This window comes from Spermophilus citellus (genome assembly GCF_964194105.1).
Source record: "Spermophilus citellus genome assembly, chromosome: 15".
NCBI lineage: Eukaryota > Metazoa > Chordata > Mammalia > Rodentia > Sciuridae > Spermophilus > Spermophilus citellus.
The window spans coordinates 47,263,159-47,273,705 of record NC_138195.1 but is presented as its reverse complement, the minus strand read 5'-3'; the positions used below and the strand labels follow the sequence as shown (position 1 = coordinate 47,273,705).

At 43.5% G+C, this 10,547-nt stretch overlaps 2 protein-coding genes across 3 annotated transcripts; both read right to left on the bottom strand.

The window, feature by feature from the left end:
• Positions 1-1,735: 1,735 nt before the first annotated feature.
• On the bottom strand, positions 1,736-3,268 carry CHCHD1 (coiled-coil-helix-coiled-coil-helix domain containing 1). The gene is made up of 3 exons (XM_081267881.1): positions 3,109-3,268; positions 2,868-2,986; positions 1,736-2,042 (listed from the first exon to the last, which is right to left on the bottom strand). The coding sequence occupies exons 1-3, from the start codon at positions 3,230-3,232 to the stop codon at positions 1,929-1,931; spliced, it is 357 nt and encodes a 118-aa protein (XP_081124007.1). The 5' UTR covers positions 3,233-3,268; the 3' UTR covers positions 1,736-1,928.
• A 1,853-nt stretch (positions 3,269-5,121) lies between these two features.
• Positions 5,122-10,504, bottom strand: FUT11 (fucosyltransferase 11). Of its 2 annotated transcripts, none has more exons than XM_081267869.1 (3): positions 9,702-10,504; positions 8,964-9,589; positions 5,122-7,660 (listed from the first exon to the last, which is right to left on the bottom strand). In XM_081267869.1, the coding sequence occupies exons 1-3, from the start codon at positions 10,413-10,415 to the stop codon at positions 7,513-7,515; spliced, it is 1,488 nt and encodes a 495-aa protein (XP_081123995.1). In that variant the 5' UTR covers positions 10,416-10,504; the 3' UTR covers positions 5,122-7,512. The 2 variants fall into 2 exon arrangements, with proteins under 2 accessions (XP_081123995.1, XP_081123996.1); XM_081267870.1 differs by lacking the exon at positions 5,122-7,660 and adding an exon at positions 7,704-7,781 and having other exon boundaries at positions 9,702-10,503.
• Positions 10,505-10,547: the final 43 nt, after the last annotated feature.

Below are 10,547 nucleotides of genomic sequence, written 5' to 3'. Positions count from 1 at the left end.
GCAATATGGTGAAGTCCACGGTCCTCCTCTCATTGTTTACAAATGCACAAAGTAAAACAAGAATTACAAAGGAAACAAATTATGATTAAATACAATTATCAAAATAATGAGGGCTGGAGATGTAGCTCAGTTGGTAGAGTGTTTGCCTTGTCTGAAGGAGGCCCTGGGTTCAATCCCCAACACCAAAAAAAAAAAAAAAAAAAGTTAATGAAACAAATTTGTAACATAATAATGCTTCTTTATTTACATGTTAAATTACAAGATCCGGCTAGGGGTGGAGCTCAGTGGTACAATGCTTGCCTTTATGGGCAAGGTCCTGTGTCAGCACCACACACACTCAAAAACAAAAACAAAAACAAAACACAGTAAATGTAAGAAAGTGTAATAACTACTATAATCTTGAAGCTAATAAATGAGTATAAATTACATTTGAGATTTATTTATTTATTGTATACTGGGAATTGAACCCATAGGTGCTTTACCACTGAATTACATCCCCAGGGCTTTTTATTTTTTGTGACAAGTTGCTTAGGGCCTTGCTAATTTGTTGAGGCTGGTCTCAAACTTATCCTATTGCCTCAGCCTCCCAAGTTGCTGGGAATACAGGAGTACACCATCACACCTGGATCATTCTGAGATATTTTTAATAAACTGTAATATGGTATGAAAATACCATGATTGGGGCCAGGGATTTAGTTCAGCGCTAGAGTACTTCCTGGTTCAAGTCCCAACTCAAAAACAAAACAAACACAAAAAACTCCTATATCTAGTCCAAAGGGCCTCCTACAGCTAGAAGGCTTAGCTTGCAGAACTAGGCAGTAGGCACAGTGCTCTAGACATGGAATAGAAGGAGTATATGAATAGGTACTGGGGGATAAAGAGGAAAGACCCCTCTTTAATAATTATCCCACTGGAACATTAAAAACTCCACTGATCACTCTGTCCCTCATTCATTACTAAAAAGTACACAGAAAAGGTTAACTCAATTATACCTGAAAGACCAGAATACACATAAAATGCTATGTGCAATTGTTCCTAAATACCAGGGGATTACAAAAATAAACACCTTTGGTAATTTGAGAAAACTGAACAGGCAATAAAACAGAAGATGATTGTCAATCAAGCCTGTTTCACCATCTGAAAGACTCTAGTGGGAGGTCACTGGAATATCAGGACAAATAATAATCAGTTCTATCTGGTTATTGCTAAGTAGAAAAAGGAAATACAGTTGCCAGAGCTTTTTGACTTTTTTTTAAAACAGTGGCTAAAAATGAATTTTTTTTTATATTTTTGAATGAGATCGGGTAATTTAAAAACATTTTTTTATCTACATGGACCACATAAAATAGATCTGAAGAACCTCTGGATCACCAGTTTGTGAACTTCATTAAGGGAGGACCTTGAAGGGGTTGTACACAAAATTAAGTACTCACTAAATACAGATGATGGCAAAAAGCTCTATGTATGGGCAAACTTCAACATTCTTAGTAACCAAAGCAAAAGCACTAAATGGTGTAAAGGATTCTAATGCAGAAAAAGACATCTTGTCCACCCTAGGGCAAATCGGGAAGAAAACAACTTCCTGGAACTAGGAGAGACTATAGGGTTCAAGAAAGGAGAGAAGTCTGGGGAATATAGCTCACTGGTACAATAACTAGAATTCCAGAGGCCTTGGGTTCCATCCCTCCCCCCCACACACACACAAAGAAAAAGAGTATCTAGTTCACAACAAAAGGCCAATTTCTCTTCAGAGAATTTTATTTCAAGATAAACCATAATTTCCATGTAGACTGTAACTCCAAAGTGCAAAAAAAGGGTATCACCTCATTTTACCCTTGGAAGAGAGCATGACAGTACAAACATCTCTAAAATGCCTCTGCACAGTGTTCAGAAGTGATAGTCCAATTATTGAAAATGCTTCTCCACTTTCAGCTGAGATGAGGTTTGTTAGGAAACCTTTGTAATAATTTATTCAATTTCTTGGGAGGTAAACTCCCATACTCTCCCATGGTCTCCTGGACTGATCTCATTTTTCGTGCTTCCTAAAAACAGAATAAAAACAATAACAATTCTAAAGTATGCCCTAGGCGCATAGTTTTTATTTTTCAATGCTCCGAAGTACACTAAGGTATTAACCAATCCAGAGACATTTGTGTAAACAGCTTTCAACAAAAGGGACTTGAGACCTACAAGTAACTATGACCTGAAGCTACTATTAAAAGCTAGCAGTTGTAGGCTAGGGATATAGTTCAGTTGGTAGAGTGCTTATCTTGCATGCACAAGGTCCTGGGTTCATTCCCCGGGACCATGAAAGAAAGAAAAAGAAAAGCTAGCAGGTGCCACATGCCATGTAATCCGAACAAGTTGGGAGGTTGAGGCAGAAGGATCACAAGTTCAAAACCAGCCTCAACAACTTAGCAAGACCTTGCATCAAAATTTAAAAAAACGGGGCGGGGGGAGGCGGGCTGGGGATGGCTCAATGACTAAGTGCCCCTGGATTCAATCTCTGGTACCAAAAAACTAGAGGCTAAATCCAAGTTGGAAACCAAACTGTCCTTAGATAAATTCAACAATCTATTTAAGCAGCAATTTAAATTTGCTCAGGTGGTTTTTCCATTCATTACTTCTTTGAATGGAAAATTCAAAATTTCTCAAAATTCTACAACGTGGTTTCTAATATTGACAGTAAAACTAAAGTTCAGAGAAGTGGAACAAATCGTTCAACTGTTATTTTTGTCACTTTGGCGTAAAGTAGATCACAAATTAAAGAGAGGACCTTTCCCATCACCTAGCAAAAAGCATGGAGAACTATTATTTGTATCCATCCCCCTGTTCTTTTCTTGAGAAGGATCCCTAGGAGCTGTCACCTGAGCCCTTGCAGCACAATCGAAGAAGTCCTGGATCTCTTTCCTGCACGCCTCGTCGCGGAATTCATTCTGCTTCCAGCAAGCCATCATGACCGACATCTCCGTGATACAGGTCGCCTCTGGAGGGGAAGAACTGAGGGACTCTCAGTCACAAAGAGACCTATCTTCCCGTCCTCCTACCCAACCGTCCTTACCCCACTCCGGTTCCCGTTCCGGGGCCTCCCAGGCTCCGATTGCTCACCGCCCTTCTCCCGGCGCCGCTCTCCAACTCGGTTAGCTAGGATGAGGGGTTTATTGGGCTTCAGTACAGGCTTCCGGGGGTTCCCAAGCCGCGCCAGGCGACCTCGCAGACTGGGAGTCGCCATTGTGTACTACGCTCCCGGCAGGCTCCGCGGCGCGGTGCGTGACCTCGCGTGACCCCTACTGGCTAGTCCAGGCTCACTGTGCACCTTTTTTTTTTCTGGCCTCCGCAACGACAGCTCTGGGTTCGAAAGCCTGCGGATCTATACACGTTTGCAGGTTAGGAGACAAGCCACTCCTCTCTGGGGACCGTGGTCTTGCAGGAAAGGGTCCTGATAAACACTCGTTTCTGATGGTGGCTGACTGGTCTGGAGGGTGATTGACGTGTACAAAGATAAAAGATAGGAGCGAAATAAAATGTGTTTAAGACGTTAGGTCCCTGGGATATAGCTCAGTGGTAGCGCGCTTGCTTGCAAGGCCCTGGGATCAATTCCCAATGCTGCGAAAAATACCCGATGAGAGACAGGAGTCCTCTGTGTTTCTTTTCTCCTTTGCTAGCAAAGCAATAAAATTTCTTTCTCCTTAAAAAAAAAAAAAAAGATGTTAGGTGGAAACAGATGTTTTTAACAAACCTTCAGGAACTGTTTTTTACTTTTAGTACCTCTCTGAAGCCACAAAGAAAAATTAAGCTCATTTATGTTGTAACAATACCGTTCACTCCTTTGTAAGGATCCCATTGGGTGGGATAAGGTTTAAACGCTTACACATTCATCTTTAATCCTCTCATCAGTCCTGTTGAAGCTGCCATATAGTATTTATAGACTGGGACTTTTTTAGTTGTGATGCATCAGACTTAGTTTTTTGTTGTTGTTTTTATGTCTTTAGTTGTTAATGGACCTTTATTTTATGTATTTATATGCGGTGCAGAGTGGACCCAGTGCCTCACACGTACTAGGCAAGAACTCTGCCACTGAGCTACAACCCCAGCCCCCAGACTTTGTTCTCATTTATATTTTGGTACGGGGATGGAACTCAGGGGTACTCCACCACTGAGCCACATCCCCAGCCCTATTTTGTACTTTATATTTAGTGACAGGGTCTCTCTGAGTTGCTTAGCACCTCACTGTTGCTAAGATTGGCTTTGAACTCTCGGTTCTCTTGTCTCAGCCTCCCAAGCCTCTGGGATTTCAGGCGTGCGCCACCGCACCTGGCTCAGACTCAGTTCTTTTTTTTTTTTTTTTTTTTTTTTTTTTAAGAGAGAGGGAGATTGAGAGGGAGGGAGGGAGGGGGGGGAGGGAGGGGGGGAGAGAGAGAGAGAGAGAGAGAGAGAGAGAGAGAGAGAATTTTAATATTTTATTTTTTAGTTATCGGCGGACACATCTTTTTTGTTGGTATGTGGTGCTGAGGATTGAACCCGGGCCGCACGCATGCCAGGCGAGCGCGCTACCGCTGAACCACATCCCCAGCCCAGACTCAGTTCTTAACGACCTAAAATTCAGCCCAAAGATGTGCCAGGAATTCTTATGGCATTTCCAAATGAGCTCCCAGAAATGTTTCTATAAAGGAAGTATATTTTGAACAAGTCTTTTTAGTTCATGTGATGACTAATTTGGAGGAGCAGTATTTACTTCGATGTGTAAATTTGTGTTAAAATCATTTATCACAGATGTTTAGAATCTTCCCATTGATATCTGCATGGCTGGGTTTCTTCCCTTCAGTCTGTTCATGTCAGAGAACCTTCCCTCACTTCTCACACCCCATCACCATCAACCTGTTTTCTTCAGAGCACCTGTCATAGTCTGAATTTATTTTTGTTCATGGCCTTATCTATCTGCAATATCCATTTTAAAATTTAAGCACTATGAGAGAAGGAGTCTTGTTTGTGTATCATCTTTGCTGAATCTCCAGTGCATAGAATAGTGTTAATACTTCTTAAAAGAACACATTTGAAATATTTTTATAAGTCTCCAACTGTATCATGCCCAACCCCAAAAAGTAACCAAGCAGAAGACACTGTTTAAAAAGCAGTTTATTATACAAAATGAAACCTGAGATAATAAAAATAGCAACACTTGCAGGAATAAAGACCTTAGCCTTGTGCTCTACCCCCACAGTAGAGCACAGTGTAAATAAGAAAGATTCCTACCAGGCACTTCTACCATCAGTAAGCACAGCCTGCAGCAAATATACTGCTGCTGTATACATAGCAAGCTGGGCCCCAAACCACAAAAAAATTAACATTGCTTGCTTTCTCCATAGGGAAAGTGAAACTTTTAATTGATAAGTACCAGGGTGCCATTCCTAGTAGTTTTTTGTTTTTGTTTTTCCCATTATGAAACATAGCACCTGATTTACCCTGCTTTTTGTGAATACTTACATGGTTAAAAGGAATAGGGAAGAAAGTCTGGGAAGACCTGAGCACAAAGCAGGCCTGAGTCTTCAGCAAACCATTCAAAAACAAATGGCCTACTTTGTGTATAAAAGTGCTAAAGGAATGCTAATGTGTACTGGCAGTTAGGAGAGGTAGGGATTATTCTACTTCTTGCATAACCATCACTTACCCTTTTTATTGCACAGAATGCAATCTGAGTTCTAACCTAAGTTTGTACTTGTGCAATATGTATTTTGCAATGTGAATCAGCATCTGCACTGAAACAGATTGCAAGCTTAGAAATCAGAGTCCTGTGTGTGTTTTTTATGGGTGCCAACTATATCAAATTTTAACAGATGTATTTTTGAAGGTCTTTTTTTGTTCTTTTCTGCAAGAGACAAAACATGTTAAGAAAACTTTTCCTACTATGATAAAGGACATCTTTTATCATTTTAAGTGTAAAATGAAGGGCTGGAGGTGTAGCTTAGAGGCAGAACTCATGCTTATTAGCATGTTTGCAGCCTTGGATTCAATCCTCAGCACCATTTAAAAAAAATTAAATTTAAAAAAAAAACAACCTTGGCAATGAAATACAGCCTAAATTACAGTTTTTCTTGATCACATCCACAGATGCTACAGTGTTAAACAGGGACCTAGTTGTTGAAGCATCTAACATGCATATATATCTCCCTATCTACATATAGATATGGATAGATATAATTTTATAATCAGAAATACTGATAAGCTACAGAACTTGTCCAGTGGTAGTTTGTTAATATATTACAACCAGAGTTGCTCTAATATCCAAAGTATTCTTTTTTGTTCCACTACTCCAGGGAAAGCTCATGGTCTCCTTACTCACTAGACTGTTTGAGCCACAGGAATAGAAGGGCTTGGCTACATCCCTAAATCTAAGGTTTTTATTAGCCAGCCACTTGTGGTGGCTTAAATTTCTTGCCTTGCCTCTTCATCTCTGAGTTTAGGGCTTTGGGTGCGCTCCATCAAACAGTAATTCTCTGTCCACAAAGCTGTATGGAAGGATATCAGTAATAGATTGAATGAAGTTGGGCTATTCAACTTTTTCTGCCATAATTTCCAACTTTAGTCTCCATCTTTGATCTAAAATAGATCAGAGCAGTACATTATTGACACTGCATGTATCAGCTACTAAATCTGTTCATGAAATGAAACAGAATTCCAGATGTACCCTAAAAACAAACCAGCAGTAAAAAAGTGATGGCAAGGTTTATGTATCTCCATCTGAAATTGTGGGAAAGAACCTAAAACTAGAAAAAGGCCATTTAAAATAAACTATCTGATGTGAAAAGTAATGTAACAATATGAAAAATATGGCCCCAAGAGCTGGACACAGTGGTGTGCACCTGTAGTCCCAGCTACTTGTAGGCTGAGATAAGAGGTTTACTTGAGACCAGCTCAGGCAACAGAATGAGATCCTGACTCAACCAAAACAAAACAAAAACTTCCTCAGAAAACCAGAATAAAACACACCAGAAGCTTTGCTTCCCTACCAGCTTAACAATTCATAAAGCAAGAGATGAGGAAAAGAGATTATTGGGAAAGGTACAGAATAAGGAAGAGTTTGGGAAATAGAACAGAAATTTTAAGAAGTAACCTGGCCCATCTTACCTCAAAATTGAGAGGATGAAAGAGCTAGAGAAGTGAACAGTCCTTTAAAAACTCTTTTGGGCCAGCACCTTGTGTCAAATGGGTGTTTTAGGCTTCTGTTTCCCAATGAACCAAGAACTAGATGCCTCCATCTCTCCTGGAGACCTATTACCACATGTTGAGACCTTGGTCACACATCATTAAGATAACTAAATCCATGATAAGAGAATGTTTGTCTGGGCACAATGGCATGTGCCTCTAGTCTCAGCTAAATGGGAGGCTGAGGCAGGAGGAATTCAAGGGCAACCTGGGCAATGCAGTAAGCCCTTGTCTCTGAAAAAAGAAAGTATGCCATGATAAAATAAGATCTCCTTAGATCTTCCAAGGAAAAAGCTCTTACAAGGGCAGTTAGAGATTTTGGTTCCTTTTCATGAAGATCTCATGCAGGTAATCCCAAAATTTACTCTTCTGAGTTTCATTGTTGTGGATCATGGCAGTGAGAGCTTCTCCCTGGTCCAGACCTTGCCAATAATCCTGCAGCCACATCTCCTTCCAGCTGAAATACCAAGTGGTATTTGGTATTAGAATCAGAGCACAGGGATGAATCCCGCCTTTCTCTGAGTGGGGACAAAGAAATCATAAGCAGATACACTTTCTCTGTCTAGGACAAGGTTCTCCTGTGAAGTGAAGGAAATGTGAGGTCAATCCACTACTACCCCAAGTGTCAGAAAATAAAAGACTAACCTCACACAGTCCACCCAATAAGTAAAAATTCCTGACTTGCCAGCTTCTGGCTCCCAAATATTGAGAGAATTCAGAGGCAGGCATGGCAGGGACCGATCTATGGAAATAGTAGTTATACCAAGGAAAATAAGGAAGAGTTTTCAGATGATTATATTTTAAGTTTCACCTTTATAGCAATAATCAAAATGAAGATGCAGTGGCATCCAGTGTCTAAAAGACATAACCTAAATATTTTCTTAATGTTTCACATTGTTTTATATTTTTACTCTAATAACTGATAGTATGTTCAACATAAACTGAATACAAATTACTTGGTGGAAGAAGATTCCTCCACCAGGACCATACTGTACCAGCAGCATACATAAGCAGCCCTCTGCTGCCATCCACTGTCCAAGTCAGCTTCTGCAGGCCATTCTATTGCTATAAGTAGCTTTACCATTTTCCCACTCCACATCCCATGAAGACCTTGTTTCCCAATGCCACCACCTTCTGTGATCTACTACTGTTGATTACTCACTTCCCTTCCAACCACACTGCCAATCGTTGTTAATCATTAATCTTATGAAAGCATTCCTCCAATTCTGTCTAGTGTGAACATATAATTTATCTTCCAAATCAGGGTTATTATTTTTCCTCCCAATACTGGGGACTGAATCCAGAAGTACTCCACCACTGAGTTACATTCCAATTTGTTTGTTTGTGTTTTTTTTTTTTCCTTTCTTTTGCTGAGGAGAATAAGAGAAAATTATGACATGGGCTCATTCTTTCTTTAAGGTGTCAACAAGAGTAATTGAGGAAACAAGGCAAAATGAAAATGAAAAAGGATGAGTAAAAATGTATAATATAAATAAGGCAATAACACGTGAGAATCAGTTATTGTGAACAATGTCTGTAAGGGTAGTCAGAAAAAAAAAAAGCCACTTGAACCAGAACAGAGGGCCTGTACAGGCAGTGATGAGGGAGAAAGAAAGTTGGGCAGATAAACTGAGGCAAGGCTATAAATAGCCTGTCTATCAGACTCAGGAGTTTGGGCTGTCCTGAAACCTGAAAAATCAACTACAGTAAGCAAGGAAGTAGACAATTTGACAGCTGCACTGGATGCCAGCAAACCTTACCTGTCATTCTCAGGAATCTCTTCCAAGTTACCAAAGCCAGGTTTAGGCATTGGGCAGTCCATGTGAGCGGGTTGGGCAATGTGAGGCTCAGGGACAGGGATGTCCCCAGGAGAGTCTGCATGGGCTTTCACGGCGTCCAGCCGAGTCAGTTCGTGGTCACAAACGAAGCACTCGAAGCCGTTCAGGTAGTTAGGCAGTAGAGGATCATTCACTCCCCACTCCCGTTGCTTCAAGCTTTCCAGAAGGAACTGGTTGGTGATGCCCCCAGGTTGCTTATATGCCAAGTATTTCATATATTCCTCATCATTCTTATCCAGAAAGTCAATAAATTCTGCCAGCTTCTGAGGGGACTCAAAGTCGTCAATAAGGATGATGGAGTGGTTGTTCGGCATCCAGTCCCTCACAGAAGGAGAGCCGCGGTACACCGGAACAGCACCCAGATGCATCGGGCGCCACAGTTTTTCTGTCATGTAGTCGTTGCAGATGGCATTTTCGAGGGCCAAGTGGAACTTATAGCGGGACAAGAAAGCCAAGAGCTCTGGGTCCTCAGTGGTGGCTGTGGCCGTGTCCTGAAACCGCGCGGTGGGCAGCTCCCGATTTTGCAGGCATTTGCCGTAGGAGTCCACCTGAGCGGAGTAGAGTACGGCTGTCAGAAGGGTTGGGCCTGTAGCCCTGGACTCCCGGTTCCTGGGCTCCTCCCGGCCCGCCCCCTCCCTGCCGCGTGCCCCCTTCACCCACCGGGATGTAGCGCATGAGCTCGCGCACGTAGCGGTCCCGGTCCGCCGGCACATCGCAGTGGGATTGCAGATAGAGCAGTGGTGCGTAGCCGCGACGGCGCCACTCCGCACGCTCCTGGAGAGGAGGCGCCGCGCGGCGCAGATAGGAGGTCCCGGGCAGCCACTGCAGTGGTAGGGGGTAGTCCGAGTGACGGCTGAAGGTGGCGGTAAGATTGAAGAGGCGGATGCCCGGGCCGTGGCTCAGCAAGAAGTTGTTGAGGGGCGACTCCTCGTGTAAAAGCGCCCAGCTCTGGTGTGCCAGGCGCGGCAGCGGCGCGTCAGACGCGCGGAAGTCGGTGCCGTAGAAGAGCAGCGCACGCGTCTGCGTGTTCCCCCGCTTTCGTCGGTCGCGGGACGCCACGCACGCGCCGCGCGCGCACTCGATGCGCTCCGAGTCGCCTGAGAAGTGGGGAAATAGTCCAGGGCTCCACCAGAGCAGCACCGGCAAGCCCGCTGTCTCTTGCCTTCCCAGCTGCGGGCTCCTGGTTCTGTGCGCCACCCCCACCGCGCCCAGGGCCGAGGGCGGCCGGAAAACCGCGCCGTCCCATGGCTCCACCCACTCCACCTCCCCGCTCGTCTCTCCTTCAGCCACAGGCCCAGAGCCGTTGGCCACACAGACAATAAGCACACCAAGGGCAGCCAGCAGAACTCCGGTGCGTCCGGCCGCCATGTCCATTCTGGCAGCGGGCGGCCCTCGGCCAGCACAAGACCCCACCCGGCGGCAAGTTACGGCGAGACGAGGTCCTACGCCACTGGGGCACGCGGCGCATGCGCAGCTCCGGAGGAGCGTAACAGAACAGACATTGCT

Coding starts and splice junctions, on each gene's coding strand:
- CHCHD1 (XM_081267881.1), bottom strand. CDS start 3,232: ATGGCGACTCCCAGTCTGCGAGGTCGCCTGGCGCGGCTTGGGAACCCC. Junction 2,987..3,108: donor GCGGCGCCGGGAGAAGGGCG/GTGAGCAATCGG, acceptor CTTCCCCTCCAG/AGGCGACCTGTATCACGGAG. Junction 2,043..2,867: donor ATTGTGCTGCAAGGGCTCAG/GTGACAGCTCCT, acceptor TTCTGTTTTTAG/GAAGCACGAAAAATGAGATC.
- FUT11 (XM_081267869.1), bottom strand. CDS start 10,415: ATGGACATGGCGGCCGGACGCACCGGAGTTCTGCTGGCTGCCCTTGGT. Junction 9,590..9,701: donor AGCTCATGCGCTACATCCCG/GTGGGTGAAGGG, acceptor TACTCCGCTCAG/GTGGACTCCTACGGCAAATG. Junction 7,661..8,963: donor GAGATTCCTGAGAATGACAG/GTAAGGTTTGCT, acceptor TTGGTATTTCAG/CTGGAAGGAGATGTGGCTGC.